This window comes from Vulpes vulpes, chromosome 12, assembly GCF_048418805.1.
Source record: "Vulpes vulpes isolate BD-2025 chromosome 12, VulVul3, whole genome shotgun sequence".
In the NCBI taxonomy this organism is placed as follows: Eukaryota; Metazoa; Chordata; class Mammalia; order Carnivora; family Canidae; genus Vulpes; species Vulpes vulpes.
In genome coordinates this window covers 70,963,154-70,983,348 of record NC_132791.1, presented here as the reverse complement: position 1 = coordinate 70,983,348, position 20,195 = coordinate 70,963,154, and the positions used below count along the sequence as shown (strand labels likewise).

The 20,195-nt window shown below is 42.9% G+C and overlaps 1 protein-coding gene and 1 long non-coding RNA gene across 3 annotated transcripts; both read left to right on the top strand.

Annotated features, from left to right (window-relative positions):
* Window positions 1–359: 359 nt before the first annotated feature.
* On the top strand, window positions 360–2,341 carry LOC140594599 (uncharacterized). 2 transcript variants are annotated; one of them, XR_011995607.1, is made up of 3 exons: window positions 360–640; window positions 1,083–1,237; window positions 1,779–2,341. It is a non-coding gene; the product is annotated as an uncharacterized lncRNA (long non-coding RNA). The 2 variants fall into 2 exon arrangements; XR_011995606.1 differs by having other exon boundaries at window positions 360–648.
* Window positions 2,342–10,100: 7,759 nt separating this feature from the next.
* On the top strand, window positions 10,101–11,042 carry LOC112932449 (olfactory receptor 1D2-like). The gene has a single exon (XM_026015388.1). It carries the CDS (start codon window positions 10,101–10,103, stop codon window positions 11,040–11,042), a length of 942 nt encoding a protein of 313 aa, XP_025871173.1.
* Window positions 11,043–20,195: the final 9,153 nt, after the last annotated feature.

The following is a 20,195-nucleotide window of genomic DNA, read 5'->3' as shown; positions in this document are numbered from 1 at the left end:
TCCTTTAAGTCTACTTTAATAAACAAAAATTCATTTGGAAACTTCCTTTATCTCTACTCCCCAAGATCTATGTTGGTAATCATCCCCCAAGCATATGACCCACTGATATACATCTGCAGGGTCCCATGACTGAGGGTTTACTAAACAGTAATAAATGACCTTTCCCAACAATAGCTAGTTCCTCAGGATCCTGGAAACCTTATGGTCGTGATCATTTTGCAAATCTGTTTGGCAGTTTCTCCTAAAGTTAAAGGTGTGTTTACAGTATAATACAGTACAACCGCAGCCCGGAAGCAGTGAACCCATGCCCACGGAAGACTTGTCCGTGAGTGTTTACCGTTGCTTCCTTTACAGGCAAATACTGGAGACAACCCAAGTGCCCGTGAGTTGGTGAACAGATCGCCAGACTGGAGGGTGTTGCTCAGCTCTACGAAGGAATGAACTGCTAGTAGGACAGCAGAGAGAAATCCAAGAACATTCGTAGCGAGAGAGAAGCCAGACACTGAAGAGTGTATCCATACGATTCCGTTCATGGGACATGGGCAACCAGCCTAATCCACAGTGAGAGAAAGCACAGCAGTGGTCTTGTCTGAATGCGGGGACAGGAGAGGTGATGCACCCAGATGACGGCAGTTCAGTGGTGAGGAGGTATTTTGCTTGTTTGTTTAAAGATTTATTTATTTGAGAGAGAGAGAGAGAGAGCAAGAGAGCAAGGGAGGGGCAGAGCCAGGGGAGAGAATCGTAAGCAGGCTCCACGCGGAGCATGGAACCCACATGGGGCTTGGTCCCATTACCCTGAGATCATGACTTGAGTCAAAACCAAGAGTCAGAAGCTCAATGAACTGAGCCACCCAGGTGCCCTGATGAGGAGTTTAAGATAAAGCGTGGAGCCAGTGAAGGTCTGGAAGCCCCAAGGCAAGGTCAGAAGAAGGCCACCCCCCTGGCAGCCCCAGAAACTTGCCCTGAAGAGCGTCCCTTCGGAGCATTTGGGCAACGTCAGAGGCTGGTTAGGGTGTCAAGGGGGAAAACATAGGAACAATTCCCTTCATCCTGGCCCTTTATCACCAGTATCTCATTTTCAGACACACAAGGAATCAAAATTCTTCTGACTCCAGATCATTCCTCCAGAGGTTGAATTAATTAAGATCATGGAGATTTGCTGAAGCCTGTAATTTGGGAGTTGGGGCTCATCCTCCCTAGACGGCCAATTCGGTGTTTTCTGGAGGAAGATCCTAAGGTTGGTTTGTTTGCTTTTCCCTTTAAAGAGAAATTCTCAGGTCATAAGTAATTGAGTTTGGCCCCTCCTGTGTTTATTCTGGCATCAAAATTTAGACTGTTTAAATGCTTAAAGTGTGCTATTTGTGTTCATTTTTTTTCTCTTTTTTTGCGCACTAAAAATACTTTATTGTCATTACTAAATGCATTATACATGATAAACAGAATACACTGTACATCTGATGAAACACACAGAGCCTTCATCAAGGCAAAAAAAATAGCCATAGAATGGAAAGATGGCACGCATTAAGAAAAAATGAACAGCTCTCAAATATTGCAATAACTATAAAATGTGCCACAGTCTACAACCTTTCCATTGAACAAAATGGGGACAAAACATTATATACAGTGTGAAGAAATTAAATGTCAGATATCCTACTGAAGGAGAAAATATTAGCATCCTGGAATAATTTTTATTCCTGGTCCATTTTCTGCCCACTGGAAAAAATTGCACTGCTTTGCCTTCTCAAGAGGACAGACAAAAAAATTCTTTCTGTTATTAGGTCCAATCTTCAACACCGTTCTCATGATGGAGCGTTTGCCATGGTCACAGAGTGGGAAGGACAGATCTGCCCACTGGAAAAACCCACACTGTGCTTCTCTAGGTAGAGAACAAGCATAAAACTCCTGCCCTTGTTGTCGCCATCCTTCCGCACAATTCGGAGAGCACAGAGGCGGTTGTGTTTACTGCAGCGAGGACTGTCAGCATTTAACACACAAGCTCCATCTGTCATATTAATTCCAGGTTCACTGTTAGAAAACCCAGGGTGACCACTTTTGAGGTCTGGTGATGAGGAGTGGGTTGTTTTCAATTTTTTATACGCTGGACTAAATAATTTAGACTGAGCGCAGACCACAGGCGATATGTTTACTTTGTCAGATGGTTGAGGGGTACGGTTTGTTCTCTCCTTGGAAGGGTGAAGCGGAAATACCTGGGAAGCTTACATTATTCCTAACTCCCTCCCAACTTGAAAGTATATAATGGCCCACTCCTCAAGACCCCAGTGCAGCTCTTTCTGCCCAACAGTCCTGTCCCCGGGCTTTAATAAAATCTTTTTACACCAAAGATGTCTCAGGAATTCTCTCTTGGCCATCAGTTTCAAACCCTACTCTTCCCACATCAGGACCTGCAGCTTAAATTTCCTGAATTGCAATCCTTTATTCTTGAATAAACTCAATTTCTGCTGATTTGCACTTGTCTCACTTTACCTCTTTATTTGGGTTGACAGATGCAGGGGGCAAGGTATGGGGAAAAGGCATGGACCTTCCCTGCCCTCTCCAGGTGGGCCACTCTCTCCATGACTCCATGTGTTCACCAGCCTGGAAGCTCTCCAAGCCCCCATCCTTTTAGAGTTTTAGAGAGGCTTCATGACATAGGTATTTGATTAAATCACTGGCCATTGGTAACTGAACTCAATCTCTAGCCCCTCTGCCCTTCTGAGGTTAGTTAGAGGGTGAGGCTGAAAGTTCCAACTCTCTAATCACTTGGTGGGCTCCAATGATTCCCACCACCCCATCCTTTAGATGCAGTCCCAAATTCATCTCAACATAATAAAGATTACTTTATATCTCCTTCCTCACAGGAAATTCCAAGAATTTTAAGAGCTCTGTGCTAGAACAGGGATGAAGACCAAATATATATTTCTTACTATAAATCACAATGTCATACCTTTATCAACAGGAGCGAGGCTAGCAATACAAACTGATCCCAGCCTACTTCATGTAAATCAATAAACACTATTATAATCAGATCCTTTCAATGCTTGGAAGGAGTGAGGTAGGCCATGTGCATGTGTCTGCCCACAACAGCAATCACCCAGCAGCTGGCTCCCTCCTGCTGCCCAGCTCCCCAGCATGGAGCCCAGAGACTTGGGGCGGGGGGGTGTAACTGATGTTCGGCACCAAGGAGTGCTGCCCTAGAACCTTGTGGGGCTTCACAAGCTCTTCTAACCCTGGTCATAGAGAAGGAAACAGAGCTGCTATGTGAAAAGGCCAGGAGGAGAATGGGACAGTTTGAATTCATGTTGACAACTGACTCTGAGGGTCCCCAGGATACCACAGGGTACCCCAGGGAGAACCACAGAACCTAGTGGCTACCCCTCTGTAAGCCCTGGGAGAAAACCAAACTGTCCCAATAAAAAATGGGCAAATAACTTGAATAGACATTTCTCCAAAGAGCACACACAAGTGGCTAATAAGCACATGAAAAGATGTTCAACATCTCTAGTCATTAGGGATATAAAAACTCTAAGATACCACTTTACACCAATTAGGATGGCTACTATCCAAAACAACAACAAACCACACACACACACACACACGCACACACACACACACACACACACAAAACACAGAAAACATTAAGTGTTGGCAAGAATATGGAGAAATTGGAACATTTGTACACCATTGGTGGATGTAAGATGGTGCAGCCACCGTAGAGAACAGTATGATGGTTCCTCAAAAAATTAAAAACAGAAATACCATATGATTCAGGAATTCGCTTCTGGGTGTTCACCCAAAAGATCTGAAAACAAGGACTCAGAGAGATATTCATACACTTGTGTTCACAGCAGTATTATTCATAACAGCTAAATCATGGAAGCAATACAAGTGTCCATCAAAGGATGAATTGATAAGCAAAATTATGCCATATATATATATATGCAATAGAATATTATTCAGACTTAAAAAGGAAGAAAATTCTACAGCATGCTACAATATGGATGAACCTTGAGGATATTATGTTAATAAGCCAATTACAAAAAGACAAATACTGTGTGATTTCGCTTTTCACTTTTATGAAAGATTTAAAGAAATCAACAAAAGTTGATTAACAAAGAAGTTTAACAAAAGAGTTCTCAAGAGTTATATCTTCTTCGGGACTTTTCACATTCTTCATGTTGAAAATTCCTTTATCTTTCACATTACCATTATACAGGACATAGTCAGCTAAGTGTGGGTCTGAATTTGCTGATTCTAAAACTGTATACACTTTCAGTCCCAGTGGGGGTATCACAGAGACAGAATGTAGAATGGTGGTTGCCAGGGGCTGGGGAGAGGGAACATGGGCAGTTTAATGGGTGGAGTTTCAGTTGTACAAGATGAAAAGCATTACGGAGATGATGGTGTGGAGGGCTGCACAACGTAATGAATGTATTTAATTTCACTGAACTGTATACTTAAAAATGGTTAAGATGGTAAATTTTGGGTCATGTGTATTTTACCACAATAAAAAAAATTGGGGTGGGGGGAGAAAAAGGAAAAAAATTGAGGTATACTGAATTGGACACATGAGGGGATACAAAGAAGGAGGTTCTGGGCTCCTATTTATAATGCTAACTTATAATGAGCTGAACTGAAGAAACAAACATGTGTGTTGAGATTTGCCACAGGCTCTGTGGTAAGAACTGGTGAGTCATTTCTGGTTGTGGTTTCCTGCACAGGAGATAAACAGATCATAAATTAGAGCTCAGCATCATTTGGGGCCTCTAGTGGCCTCCCCCACCCCCCGCCCCCACAGAAGCAGATGCAGGGCCAGGCTGGCAGAGTCCTCCTTGGGAGCAGCCAGGAAATCAGGACTGTGTCTGGGAAGTCACCCTCCAGGGCCTGCTTTCTGCAGCTGGGGCACCCAACAGACACCATCCCTCTTCCTCATAGGCCACTTCCAGGTAGCACTAATTAGCCACTAGGGGCCAGCTCTTTGCAAGCAGTTGAAACAACTTGCAGGGAAAAGTTTTGACTTTAGCTCAGCTAATGTTGAAAGACAGGCTCATCTCTCTTCCCAGCATATTTCCCCAGACTCTGTTCTCCCCAGGGGAGCAGGGACTGCTCCATGTCATGGCCACTGCAATGAGATGTTTTCCCAGTTCATGGAACCCTTCTCTCCCTCCAAATTGTGCTTCAAGGCCCCGCCAGCCAGGGAGCCTTCCAGGGAGCTGAAGCCTTTTCCTGGGAATGGCAAGTTACTGTCCTGCCTGTAGTCTCTTGCCTCCCCGTGCTTGAGGGCAGGAGCTAAGCTTCATGTGGACTTTGTCTCTCACAATGTCAATCAGCCTTCAGCAGATGACTTTGTTCTGGCCATGACCTTTGTTGTATTTACCTTTTGTCAATGAAAGTTGGTGTTGTCTAACTGATGAACTCTGACCCCTAGTAAATCTGGTTATCTAGACTGATTTTTCCATGTGTGAGCTACACAGAGGTAATTAGGGTCCTGCCAACCTCATTTTCAGAACAGGCCATCTCATATTTGCTCAAAACTTCAGGCATATCATGTTGACAGCCAAACACTACTGGTTTGAGCTCGTTATAATTTTTATATGTGAGGTATGAGTGATATTTTGGCACATCCTCACTTTTATTTTTTGATATATTTGCCAAGAAGGATGCAGATCATTTTTGCTCTTTCTTAGGTCTTTATATATAGACAAATAAATCCCTTTTGAGCCAAGTTATGTGAGCACAATCCAGACTTCCAAAAACCAATGCTCATATACAACCTGCAATTTAATACCTTTCAGAAATTAGTCGAAAGAGCAGTTTCCTGAAAGTGTGGCAGACATGACACTAGACCAGGGTTGATTTTATGTGGTATTCCAACCATTTACTCATGGAAAGCTGTGCTACCTCCCCAACTAGAGTGAAAGCAGTGTGAACACAGACCTACCCTGTCTGACTTCTCTCTCCTGTAGAACCTGGAAGAGTCTCTATCATACAGCAGGTGTCCAATAAATACTATTTAAATCATATAACCAGGGAAGCAATGTTGACAATTAGACCAAAAACATTATTTTACAACTGGTATGGGTGAGGCTGGAGAGAAGTGTGAAAAGAGTTCTAGGCTCTGCTCCAGTATGGACCCCGGTACCTCCCTCAGCACAGTCACAGATATGATCACAATGACTACTAAGATTATACCTGGCAACGAACCATTCCACCACCCAGAAGGTGACTTCTGACCCCAGTGACAACATGGAGATTAGGAACCCTAATCCCCAAACAGTCAGATGCAGAATGACATAGGCCACTGCCCAAACTCTGTTTTCTGGCATTTTCTACCCCAGCACATCATGGATGGTTCTCCAAGATTTCATGCCATCCTAACCAACCCCCCAAAATATATACTCAGAATAATCAGAGGATAAAATGGGTCTGCTCCACATTAGGACCTAGATCTGTCAATTCTCTCTCAGTCCTTTGATGAAGGCAAAATAGAGCAGAGTAATGTGGATCTATGGAGGCCCAGAGTTCAGCTGGGGCTTGAGCTAACCCGGAAGATTCCCAACAGGGAAAGCTCTTCTGTCACTGACCCACAATACAAATGCAATCTCCTTTCTTTATTCTTTAGCCCCCAGGGTAGGTGATTTGTTTGTGATCTGCAGAACATGGACAAATTCCTGGTGGACTGCCTATAATCAGGAGCTTTGGGAGTTCACTCTGGTGGGGACCATAAAGTCCCTACACATCTATAGACAGGACAATTCCAGCCCAGAGGATAAGAGAACAGAAGGTGCTGCCCAGGACCCCAGGTATTGTCCCCATGCCCCAGAGCACTGAGATTTGAGTAGGTTGCTACCTGTAAGTCCACAGTTATACTTCCCAATCTTATTCATCTTTAGCTCTATTATCCATGGGGTGATCACATTTGCTGTCTGACTCACCTACCTCATAGGACTGCAGAAAGGTAAGTCAGGTCATATATAGGGAAAGTCTTTATACAAAGTCAATATAACTCTTCTTTTTAAAAAGATTTTATTTATTTATTTGGGAGAGAAAGAGAGAGAGCAGGGGAAGGAGAGAGGGAGAGAAACAAGCAGACTCCACACTGAGCACAGAGCCCGACGTGGGATTCTGTCCTACACTTCCGTGATCATGACCTGAGCCAAAATCAAGAGGCAGATGCTCAGCCAGCTGGGCCACCCAGGTGCCCCCTGAATCAACATAACTGTTTTGGATATTAGTAAACCATGGCCTGAGAATGCTATCAATTAACCCCATTAGAAACTACAAAGTGCAAAATTCAGTCACACCAGTAACTCCTACAGTGGCTATCTGTCCAACCTTGCTCGGGCAACTGCGGGTCCCACATTCCCAGACCAGGACCTCACCTTCTGCACAACGGCATGATCGTCTGCTTCAAACAGCATCCCACAATGCCACAAATAAGACCTTGGGATCACTCTAAACTCTTAATTTATAGAAAATTTTAACCTTAGGGTTCAAAGAAAAGCAGGCTGGAGGCTGCTTTGGGAAACAGCAGGCGCCACTGAAGGAGAACACATGGTGGGAGTGCTATCCCTTCCAGAGATGCTCCAGGCAAGTTTCTCCTATAGGTGGGAGGCTGTGCTAGTTCATTACACCTGCCCCAGCTCTGCTGCCCATGCTCTGCTCCAGGTGGGGCAGTCATGGAATCTGCAGCCAATCCTGGAGGAGAGAGGTGAAGGCCAGAGCTACAATCCAGGGAAGGAATTAAGATCAGCACAGGCAATCAAGTAAGACCAGGGGAAGCTGGAATGGGGGAGAAGCTCAGACGTGAGGTTAGCAGATTCACACATGGTGCCACATCACCTCTCATCTAACAGCTCCTTTAAGTGCAGGAAGGGTCTGGCTTTTGGGTTTTCTTCTGTCAGCATTATGCATGATGCCTGATGTGGTTCTGAGGAAGGGGTATAACAGCTCGATTGGGAGCTGCCACCCACTGACTAATGCGTGACATGGAATGACAGTGCCAGGCTCTTTCAGTCACCATCTCACAGGCCATCTCCATTGTACAGAGGAGGAAACTGAGAATAAAGAATTAAATCCACTTCTAGATGAGAGGTGAGCTCACCTCTCATCTAGAAGTGGATTAACTTCTACAGAATTTTCTGAATGCACATGGGCCGTGCATGTTGCAAAGTCCTACACAAACAGAATGGATTTCTGATGTTTCCATTTAAGGCTCCTGAACCAAACACTAAGCAATGTGGAATTTTAAAGAAAATATTGAAAAGGCTGCCTTTATTGTCTTACATTTCCCAGAGTTCTTCCCCATAGACCATGTACCATTTCCCCTTCCATCACGCCATGAGTTTCCAACACATCTCAACTCTACTCCCTCTTGGCTTTAAACATATCAATTTATGAGTTTAGTAAGTGCTTTCTGGATGGCAGTAGTGCTCTCAGAACATAGGGTCTGGTAGCCCCACAAGGACGATATGAGTGCCTCACACACACCTGATGATGGCATGAGCAAATGGATGGAAGTTTCCTCATTTCTGCCATTTTGCTTTACTTCAAGTTGTATGAAAGTAGCTGCAGATGTCCCTTAAGAATTCAGAGAGAGAGAGAGGGAGAGAAGAGAGGGAGAAACAGACTCCCCACTGAGCAGGAGCCCAATGCAGGGCTCGATCCCACGCCCCTGAGATCATGACCTGAGCTGAAGGCATTTAACTGAGCCACACAAGAGGCCCATAATCCTTGATTTTTAAAAAGTCAGCAAATAGGAAATATCTTGTTGAACATTAAGGCTCTAAATTAAATACACACACCTGGAGGCTGCATTTGGCTTGCAGAGCTGGTTTGCTCCTCTGGTCAATCACACAGACCAGATACACAATACCTCCTCATTCATACAGTTGAGGAAATTCCTGTTGACATGAAGCCTTGGGCTTGCCTATGACTTGACACTGGCTGCTTTTCACTCTGCTCACTTTCACTCCAATTTCTGCTGTAAGCCACAATTTTATTTGCTAAGTGCATTCAATAATCACAACAAAACATTTCTCATTCAGTATGGTGTCCATGTATTTTTTACTGGTCAATTTTGGTATGCAGTACCTTCGTGAAAGTTCATTCTTCTACTTGACCACTTTGTTGAGCACTGACCATGTGCTATGTATTGTTCCAGACATGGGCACAGCCTTTTTCTTAGGAGGGCACAGCCTCATGGGGAAAACACACTATACACTAGTCAACAAATGACATAGCTTCCCAGAGATAGAAAGATGAAAAATCAGCCATGTGGAGGTCCAGGTGGAGAGAATGAAAGGCCAAGAACAGCCAGTGCATAGGCCCTGCCCTGAGGCAGGAAGCACACGCAGTCAGATAAGTAAGCAAGACCCAGGGAAAGAGGTCCTCTCTTAAGAGGATATGCTGCTGAATTGAGGTCAAAGATTCAGTGACACTGCCCTCAGTACACAGCGTCAGAGGAGCCATGAGGTGGGTCCTCTGTAGTGGGATGGTAAAGAGAAGCACAGGCTCTGGTTTCGGATCATGGATTCAAAATCTCCTTTGCCTCTTACTGCCCATGTGGTCTTGAGCAAACTACATACTCTGAGTCTCAGCCATTTCATCTGGAAAGTAGGAATCATTAAAGTCTCTTTTTAAAAAAGATTTTATTCATGTATTTATTCATGAGAGACACAGAGAGAGAGAGAGGCAGAGACACAGACAGAGGGAGAAGCAGGCTCCATGCAGGGAGCCCGATGTGGGACTTGATCCCGGGATTTCGGGATCATGCCCTGGGCCGAAGGCAGGTGCTCAACTGCTGAGCCACCCAGGGATCCCTAAAGTGTCTCTTTTGTGGGGATTTAGAGAGATCATGCACATAAAGTCCTTAGCATGGTGACATGCAATAAACACTTGACAAAAAGCAGGAATTTCTATGGGTACAAAACTCTGTTCATTTTTCTGGTTACCAACAACCTTAGATTTGAGGTTCCCAGGCTGAGGAGCAGAATGTCAGTCTGCTGACTGCTGATTTTTAACATACAGCAAGACCACGCTCTGCTGGGATTGTGTCCTCCTCCTTCTGTGTGAAGCCTGTCCCCTCCCCAAGCCACAGTGGGATGTCCAGGGGGAAGGAGAATGTGACAGGAGTCACCGAGTTCCTCCTACTTGGCATCACCAGTGACCCAGAGCAGCGGCAAGTCTTCTTCTGGCTCTTCCTGTGTATGTACCTGGTCACTGTGGCTGGGAACACACTCATCATCCTGGTCATCGGCTCCCATCCCCGCCTGCACACCCCCATGTACTTCTTCCTTATCAATCTCTCCTTTGTTGACATCTGCTTCACTACCAACCTGATCCCCAAGCTGCTGGTCAACCACGTAGCAGGAACATGGACTATCTCTTACCCCCACTGCCTGACCCAGATGTACTTCCTCATCTCCTTTGCCAACCTGGACACCTTTCTGCTAGCGGCCATGGCACTGGACCGTTATGTGGCCATCTGCAAACCCCTGCTATACCACACCATCATCACTCCTCAGCTCTGTAGGGGACTGACCACACTCATGTGGACATGCTCTGGCCTCATCTCCCTGGTTCACACACTCCTCATGAACAGACTGACATTCTGCTCCTCAGCCCGGGAGATCTTGCACTTCTACTGTGATGCCTACCTGCTGATGAAGATTGCCTGCTCAGACACGCGTGTCAATCAACACATGTTCCTGGGTGCCGTGGTCCTATTTGTGGCCCCCTGTGCGCTCATTGTAGTTTCCTACATCCGCATAGCTACAGCCGTCCTCCGGATCCCTTCTGCCCTGGGAAGGCGCAAGGCATTTTCCACATGCAGCTCCCATCTATCTGTGGTCACCTTGTTCTATGGAACTGTCCTGGGGGTATACATACGACCCCCTAAGTCCTTCTCAGTCCAGGACACAGTGGCAACTGTCATGTATACAGTGGTGACGCCCATGCTAAATCCCTTCATCTACAGCCTGAGGAACCAGGACATGAAGGAGGCTGTAGGAAGACTCTTCAGCAAGGGCTCCAAATCCTCTTAGCAGTGGTGAGCACTCGGTTGATATCTAGAGAGGTCCAGGATGTCTGGAAATGGAAAATGACTCTGCCATTGCCTCAACAGCACCTACTTCCACACACTGACAGATGATTTTCTAAGAAAAAGCCTGAAATTAGAGGAATTTTTAATGTATTCTTTCAGAGAAACTGAGGCTCCTTCCAGCTCTCTCCTCCACCATCTCTAGGGTGGAGCCATCATCCCCATGCTTCTAAGGTGGCTACTGGGGCTCCATCTATCTCTTCCTGTCCCAGGTAGGCAGGATGAAGACCGCAAAACCAAAAGACTTGCCACTTGCAAAGGCTCTCTCAAAGCCCCACACAGATGCTTCTGCTCATCTCTCTCCCTAACTACAAGGCAGGCTGGGTTTTGTTTGTTTGTTTGTTTTGTTTTGTTTTTGTTTTTGTTTTTGTTTTGCTACTGCTATTGTTTTGGTTAGGCTTAAATATGCCACCACTTCCAGTAAAATAGCCTTTCTCTTAGAAAGGAACAGGATGAATTATGGGCAGACAATGGGTAGGTGTGCAATGATACTCAAGACTTAATTTTTCCACATTTTTTAGATATGAAGCCACATAGTTTAGGAAAATAAACCTATGTTTTATACATTGATCCCCTCTGGACTAGAGGCTGTGTGTCAGGAAAAACACCTGATATGCTCCCACACTACTGAGGCTATGACAGTAGCAGAAGGATCCCACGATTCTCCTACATATCAGAGTGAGGTTCCACTGTGGGGAGCACAACGCTATGAGCAAAAGTGAAAGGAAAGTTCGTGGTATTCAGTTATTGTGAGACTTCACTTTTTCCCAGGGAAATGGGTTATATTTCATCTTGAATGTTTCTTGCATTGTGGAAAATTAATATTGGAAGTGTAAAAATTTATAAAAGGAAACCTTATTTAAAATGGAGTGGGGAGGTGCATCTGGGTGGCTCAGTTGGTGAAGTGGCTGACTATTGATCTCAGCTCAGGTCTTGATCTCAGGTTTCTGAGTTGAAGCCCTGCGCTGGACATGGGGCTTGTTTAAAAAAAAAAAATGGAGTCAGGAGGCCAGCAGGGGGGCTCTCACACCCTACAGGGTCAATTGCAGCCCTTGCCCTTAGCTGCTACTTTACTACCACTGGGAGGAAGAAAGGTTTTCCTCCTCCCCCAGCAACAGCCCAGCCAATGTCACAGCTCAATGTGACACAGACTGTCACAGCTCAACCAATGAGAAGCCACTATACTTCCAGTTTAACCCAATGGACTTTTTTTTACAACAGCCCCCCCCTCTCCTCTGTAAAAGAGAGGTTCTGCCTTGGATTTGCCTATCCTTTTGCAGTATTTTGCTTGTCCTAGATTGCAATTCTCTACTCTGTTAAACCCATTTTTGCTGGGAAAATAACCAGCAGTTTTATTTTTAAAGTGAACAAGGAAAAGTTCATTTGTTCAAACTTTGCACTGTATTATAATATATGTGCATGTTGAAATAAAGCACAAAATATTTTAAATAAATAAGACATTAAAGCTTTAGAATTCAGCATCAACAGATAGGGTTTCTTTTTAAGACTGATTGATTTGAGAGGTTGACAGAGAATGCAAATAGGCTGAGGGAGAGGGCAGACTCGGCACTGAGCAGGGAGCCCTATTCTGCCCCACCCCACAAACCTGGAGATCATGACCTGAGCCAAAATAAAGTTCCCACACTTAACTTACTGAGCTACCCAGGTGCCCCCACAACAGATAGGGTTTTTTTTTTGGTTTGGGGGTTTAAGATTTTTTAACTTATTTATTCATGAGAGACACATAGAGACAGAGGCAGAGACACAGGCAGAGGGAGAAGCAGGCTCCCCGCACGAAGCTCAATACAGGATTCAATTCCAGGACCGCAGCATCAGGACCCGAGCCTAAGGCAGATGCTCAACCACTGAGCCACTGAGGTGTCCCAACAGATAGGTTTTAAAAGGCCTTTGTAGAGAGCCATGTTTTTAGGCTCAACATACAAATTATGGAGTGACCTGACTGCATGAGACCTCTTTATAGACAAATTAATAGAATAGAATAAAAGCCTACCACAGAAGTGAAAAGATGAATGGCAAGAAAGAACATGTGCAAGTTACATAACAGGTTATCCTACACCTACACACACACACACACACAAAAATGGCAGAGGACAGCAATAGTAATATGAAAATCATGGTCATCATCACTACAAATCAAATAAATAGAAAAATAAAATAATGCTAATGTACCTGTTTTTTCTGACATGATGATTTTTAAAAGGAAAATATGTAATATCTTTGGAGGATCAATCAGGCACTCCAATGCTGCTTATGGTAGTGTAAACCGGGACAAACTTTCTCAAGCAAAACCTGGCTCATTTTATCAAAAGCCTTAAAAATATGTATACCTCTGGCTCAGCAATTAGAATTTTTGTAATTTATCATTAAAGAAATAATCCATCAAGTTGCTTATGAGTGTTCATCAACCTATGGTTTATAATAGTAGAAAAATTAGAAATTGTCTAAATGCTCATCAATGTGGGAATTATTAAATACTATTAAATATATGCCCTTAAAAATCATGACTGATCTATATCGATATCACAAGATAGCAAGGATACAGTTTTAGAATAACAAGTTACAGGACAACATGAGCCACTGTGCTCACTGTGCTCATATTATGATACACAGAAAAAAATGTCTGGACAGATGTATGCAAAATTGCAGGATCCTGACATCAAGTGCCACATCACACTCCCTGCGCAGCAGGGAGTCTGCTTCTCCTTCTGCCCCTTTCCCTGATCATGCTTTCTCTCTGCTCTCTCTCAAACAAATAAATAAAATCTTAAAAAAAAAAAGAATAGAAAATGAAGAAGAACCAAACAGCATACCATAGACTAGGTACCTTAAATGGCAAACATACCTTTTCTTTTAATTTTTAAAAAAGATCTTATTTATTTATTTATTTATTTATTTATTTATTTATTTATTTGAGAGAGAGAGCGAGAAAGTACACTAGCAGAGGGGAGGAAAAGAGAGCGAGACAGAACCAGACTTCCCATTGAGCAGGGAGCCCCATGCGCGGCTGGATCCCAAGACCCTGGGATCATGAGCTGAGCCAAAGGCAGATGCTTAACCAACTGAGTCACCAAGGTGCCCCCAAACATTTACTTCTCAGTCTGAAGGCTGGAAAGTCCAAGGCCAAGACATCAACAGATCTGGTTGGTGTCTGGTGAGAGGCTGCTTCTGGTCCACAGACTGCAGTCTTCTTGCTGTGTCCCCGCATGATAGAAGGGGCAAGAGAGCTCTCTGGGGTCTGTTTTATGAGGGCACTGATCGCATTCATGAGCACTGTCACATAATATCCTCTTAAAGGCACCACATCCAAATACCATCTCACTGTGGAGTAGGTTTTGATGTATGTATCCGAGGGGAACACAAACATGCAGTAAATGGCATCTAGCACCCCCCCATCCCCCTGAATTCAGGTCCTCACAAGCAGAATAAATCCGTTCTTTCCCCCAGCCCAAAGTCTTAATTAATTCCAGCTGTGAACCTGCCAAACCAAACAAGTTCAGTGCTTCCAAAAGATGGTGGTGGGACAGGCATAGGATACACATTTACATCACAAAAAGGAGGAACGGGAAAGAAGGAGTGACAGGTCCCAGTTAGGGCCCAAACCTAACTGATCGCACTGAGTTAAACCTTAAGGTGGAGAATGACCTCCTTCAGCCCCACATACCACTTCCAGGCCCAGTAGGGCCAAGCTCCCACCTCCCCAGCACTCTCAGGTTACAGCATCCTTTGCCTGCAGTTATGCCAAGTGGTCACTGTGCCGCCAGCACTCTTTTTAACTGGGGTTGACACCTTCCCTGCAGCTCTCCTGGGCTGGAATCTCAGCTGGTGGCTCTGCTGGTCTGGGGTCAAAGTGACCACACCCCCACAGCTCTGCCAGACATTGCTCTAGTGGGGCACCCACTCTTATCTCTTACAACGGCCCCTCCATTACCACAGCCCTGTGAGGTGGCCCAGCCCAGGCTGTGGCTCTCTACCTGGGGCCCTGCCATGTGGCCCCATGATCAAAATCTAGGTGGAGGCAGCCATGCTCCCACAGTTTCATGGGGGCACAGCCTGCCTGCACCTCTCTGTTGGCACTCACCCCTGAGGCCCTGGGAAGAGCATCTGGACCCCCCCTGGACTGCAGAGGTGGTCCCACTCGTGTAATCACTGTGCCATCCAGGCGCTTGTACTCGGGGCCTGTGATGAGAGTGGCAGCCTTGATTTCTGAATTGCTTTCAGGGCCATCTTCCATAATCTCGGCCTCTTTTGAAATGACTGATCTCCACACTAATCTGACCAAAGCTTGGCCACATCCTTAGAGTGTTCTCACCCAAACAGGCTTTCTCATTTGTTTCAATATGGATAGGCCAAGAGTGTTCCAAACCTTTAAATTCCCTTCCTTTTTGCTTAACCATTACATCCTTACAGGATCCAACTATCTGGCATACAAAGCAAAACACACTAATACCTTCGCCAGAAAATGAGGTAAACTCTTCCAGTGGAGTTCACTCTTCTTTTGATATCACACGCTTAAATACTATGATGTAAAATTGATACTTAAATACTGACACAAAGTCAGTACATCTATGTTACATGATAAAAGGGTAAGGGAATAGAACACAGATATTTCCTTAATATATATGTATATATACAAACATACTCATAACAAAATAAGAAGGAAATATTCATGATGAGTATAGAGGCTCTGCTCACTGCAAAGATTTACTTTCGCCACCATCCTTCAGGGATGTCCCAGAGAGAGAGGCTGTGGTCTGTAGCTGTTCACTCTCAGGTGATAGGTGCCTATCATGCAGAATCATATATAAAGGGAACCATAATGTGAAAATTTACTATATGATGAAGATGACAAATCTAATTAGCAGAAGGAAGAAGAGATTATTTAACAAAGATTCTTATCAAAATTGGTTATCAAAATTTAAGTAAAAAGCATTTACCTTTATTTCATAACAAAATCCTGGACGGACTGAAAACTGAAGAATAGGAAATAAAACCAAAGAACAAGGGGATCCCTGGGTGGCTCAGCGGTTTAGCGCCTGCCTTCAGCCCAGGGCGTGATCCTGAAATCCCAAGATCGAATCCCACATTGGGCTCCCTGCATGGAGCCTGCTTCTCCCTCTGCCTGTGTCTCTGCCTCTCTCTCTCTCTCTCTCTCTCTCTCTGTCCCTCATGAAAAATAAAATCTTAAAAAAAAAAAACAAAAACAAAGAACAAAAGAAAACCTAGAATACGATATAAGTAAAGATCTTCAGGGAAGACCATTTTAAGCATGTCACCAAATCTGAAAGCATGAAAGAAGCAATCTAATGATATAAACATTTAAAAATGAAATGTTTACAAAGTGTTACAAACTGAAACTCTGTGCACATTAAAAGATAATCCTGGGGTACTTGGGTGGTGGTTGAACACCCAACTCTTGATTTCAGCTCAGATCATGACCTCAGGGTCATGAGAAAGAGCCCCAAGTCTGCTTGTTCCTCTCCCTCTATTCCTCCCCCCATTCTCTCACTCTCTTTAAAATAAATATATTTTTTAAAAGCTCTAAAAATAATAACTCCCTTGCCCCCTTAGCCCAGCCCCTAGTAACCACAATTCTGCTTTGTCTCTATGCATTTGACTACTCTAGAAACCTCGTATAAGGGGAATTATATAATATTTGTCCTTTTGTGTCTGGCTTATTTCACATAGCATGACTCTTCAGGTTCATCCACACTATGGCATGTATCAAAACTCCATTCTTTTCAAGGCAGAATCATATACCACTGTATATATATCCCACATTTTGTGTCTCCATTCATCTATTGATGGATGTCTGAATTATCTCTACTTTTGGGCTATTGTGAATAATGCTGCTATGAACTCTGATATCTTTTCTAGTCCCTACTTTCAGTTTTTTTGGGTACATACCAAGAAGTGAAATTGCTGGACCATCCGATAATTCTGCTTAATTTTTTGAGGAATCCCCAAACTTTTCCACAGTGGCTGCACCATTTTACATTCCCTCCGCAGTGCGCACAGGCTGCAATTTCTCCCCATACAGCCTAACACTTGCTGTTTCCTTTTCTTTTCATGAGGTATTTTTATGGTAGTCATCCCAATAGGTGTGAAGTAGTAAAAGAACACTTCAACCACCTCCATTTCGACCTCAAACTTTCTTAAGTCCTTTTTTCCATCTTATCTCTTGCCTCTGGCAAAAGACCCTATAGGCAAGGCATCCCCCATGGGAACAAAACTACCCCCAATAGCCCTGAGCCAGCAAGGTCCTGTGTGATGGACCCCAAGATAAGGACCGACGTGAACTTTATTGCCCACCTGCCTGTACCCACCGACCTTTGTCCCACATTTTCCTTATATAAATCTAGAGTATTTTCAGTACTTTGTAGACCACCTTTGAGATACTACTCCACTGTCTTCCCAGTATTAGCCTCACTGCAATAAATTCCTGTCCTGTTTCACCACCACTTGTCTCTCTGCCATTGGATTGTATCAGCAGCAGTGGCTGAACCCTGTCTTTTTGGGACACTCCCCCACCCCGAGCCAGGTTGCTCTTGCATTCCTGCCCTCTGGATACAGTAGTATCTCACTGTGGCATTTGGAAGGGTTTTTTGGTGGTGGTGTTAGCTCAAAAGAATTTAATACATTTTTCCTTTTAAGAGTAAGTGATGAATACAGCTTACAAAATCTGACCAAACTCAAAATATAAAAGGAGGCAGTTCTGATCATCCTTAAGTGCAAACTGGAGCAGTGAAAATAATCCTTAAAAACTGGCCTGGCATCAAGCTAAAATCAATGCTTTTATTTTTCCTTCTCTGAGAATGTTAATTATTACCAAAAATGCTCAAGAATGAATTTAAAATGGAAAGCACTGATGGCTTAAGAAGGGATTGCAAAAAGAATCAGATGTTTTTTTTCTTTCTGGAGTAGAATTCAGTGATTCATCACTTATATACAACACCCAGTGTTCATCCCACTGTAGTTTTGATTCTAATTTCCCTAATGACTGGTGATATTGATCATCTTTTCATATGCTCATTAGCCATTTTTACATCTTTTCTGGAGAAATGTCTACTCAAGTCCTCTGCTACTTCTGAAGTAGGATTTGTTTGTTGGATTGTAGAGTTTTTATATATTCTGGATATTAATCCCTTATCAGATACACCATTTTAAATATATTCTCCACATGAAAGACTCCTAACTCTGGGAAACGAACTAGGGATGGCGGAAGGGGAGGTGGGCGGGGGGTGGGGGTGACTGGGTGGCAGGCACTGAGGTGGGCACTTGATGGGATGAGCACTGGGTGTTATTCTGTATGTTAACAAATTGAACACCAATAAAAAATAAATTTATTAAAAAATAATAAAAAATAATAATTAAAAAAAAAATAAATATATTCTCCCATTCTGTGGTTTGCCCTTTTTGCTCTCTTGACAGTATCCTTGGAAGTATAACATTTTAATTTTGAATAAATCCAATTTATTTTTTTCCCTTCACTGCCTGTGTTTTGGTGTCATATCCAAGAAATCACTGCCAAATCCAAAGTTGTGAAGATTTTCCTTTATATTTTATTCTAATAGATTTATAATTTTAGCTCTTATGTTTAGGTCTTTTATCCATTTTGAGTTTACTTTTATATGTGGTGTGAGGTAAGGGTCCTACTTCATTCTTTTGCATGTGGATATCTAGTGTCTCAGCACCATCTGATGAAAATATTGTCTTTTCTCCATGATCTTGAGACTGCTGTGGAAAATCATTTGACCATATATGTTAGGGTTTATGTCTAGACTCTCTCTATTGCATTGTATACACCACTGTCTTTATGCCACTAAAACACAGTTTTGATTATTGTAGCTTTGCAGTAAGTTTTTAAGTCAGGAAGTGTGAGGCTGCCAATTGTATTTTTTAAGACATTTTGGCTATTTGAGGTCCTTGATATGAATTTTAGGATGGACTCTTCTATTTCTGAAAAAAAAAAAAAAAAAAAAGCCGTCATTGGATATTGATTGAATTACACTGAATCTGCAGATCACTTTAGGTAGAGATCTTAACTATATTAAGTCTTCTGTCCACACACACAAGATGCCTTTACATTTATTTATATCTTTTCTAGTTACTTTCACCAATCTTTTATAGTTTTCCATGTACAAGTCTTCCATCTCCCTGGATAAGTTTGTTCCTAAGTATTTTATTTTTTGATACTACTATAAATTGAGTTTTTAATTTTGTTTTTAGATTGTTCATTGTTAGTATATAGAGACTCAATTGATTTTTACATGCTGATTTTCTATCTTGCAACATTGCTGAATTTTTATTAGTTCTAATAGTTTTGGTGGAATCCTTAGGGTTTTCTATATACAAGATTGTTTCATCTGTGAACAAAGAAAATTTTACTATTTCTTTTCCAATTTGGATGTTGTTTTATTTCTTTTTTGTGCTTAATTGCTCTGGCTAGGACTTCCAATACTATATTGAATAAAAATGGGCATCTTTGTCTTGTTCCAGATCACAGGAGAAAAGCTCTGTTTTTCAACATTGAGTATGATACTATTTATCTGTGTTTTTTCATATATATCATTTCATTAATGACTTTTTCTTCTATTCCTACTTTGTTCACTTTTTTTCCCTATCATGAAAGGGTATTACTGTATTATCTAGTATTACCGGGTAATACTGTTTACAGTATTGTATTATAATCTTTATTAGTAAAATCAGGAGTAATGTCCTTTTTTCTGCTTTCCTTAAAGTGCAAGGTTGTTGTTTTAAGATCTTTTCTCTTCCATTGTTTCTTCCTTTATATTTTTTTTTTATTTTTTTTTTTAGAGAGCAAGCTCACAAGTGGAGGGTGAGGAGGGAGAGAGAGAGAGAGAGAGAGAGAGAGAATGAATCTTAAGCAGTCTCCATACTCAGCACAGAGCCCATACAGGGCTTGCTCTCATGACCCTGAGATCTTGACCTGAACCAAAATTAAGAGTCAGACACTACTGACTGAGCCACCCAGGTGTCCCTTTTTCTTCTTTTTTAATGTAAGAATTTATAGCTATCAATTTCCCTATTAGCACAACATTTCTTGTAGAGCAGAGTA

Excerpts from the sequence above, each read along its gene's own strand:
- LOC112932449 (XM_026015388.1), top strand. The coding sequence starts at position 10,101 with ATGTCCAGGGGGAAGGAGAATGTGACAGGAGTCACCGAGTTCCTCCTA.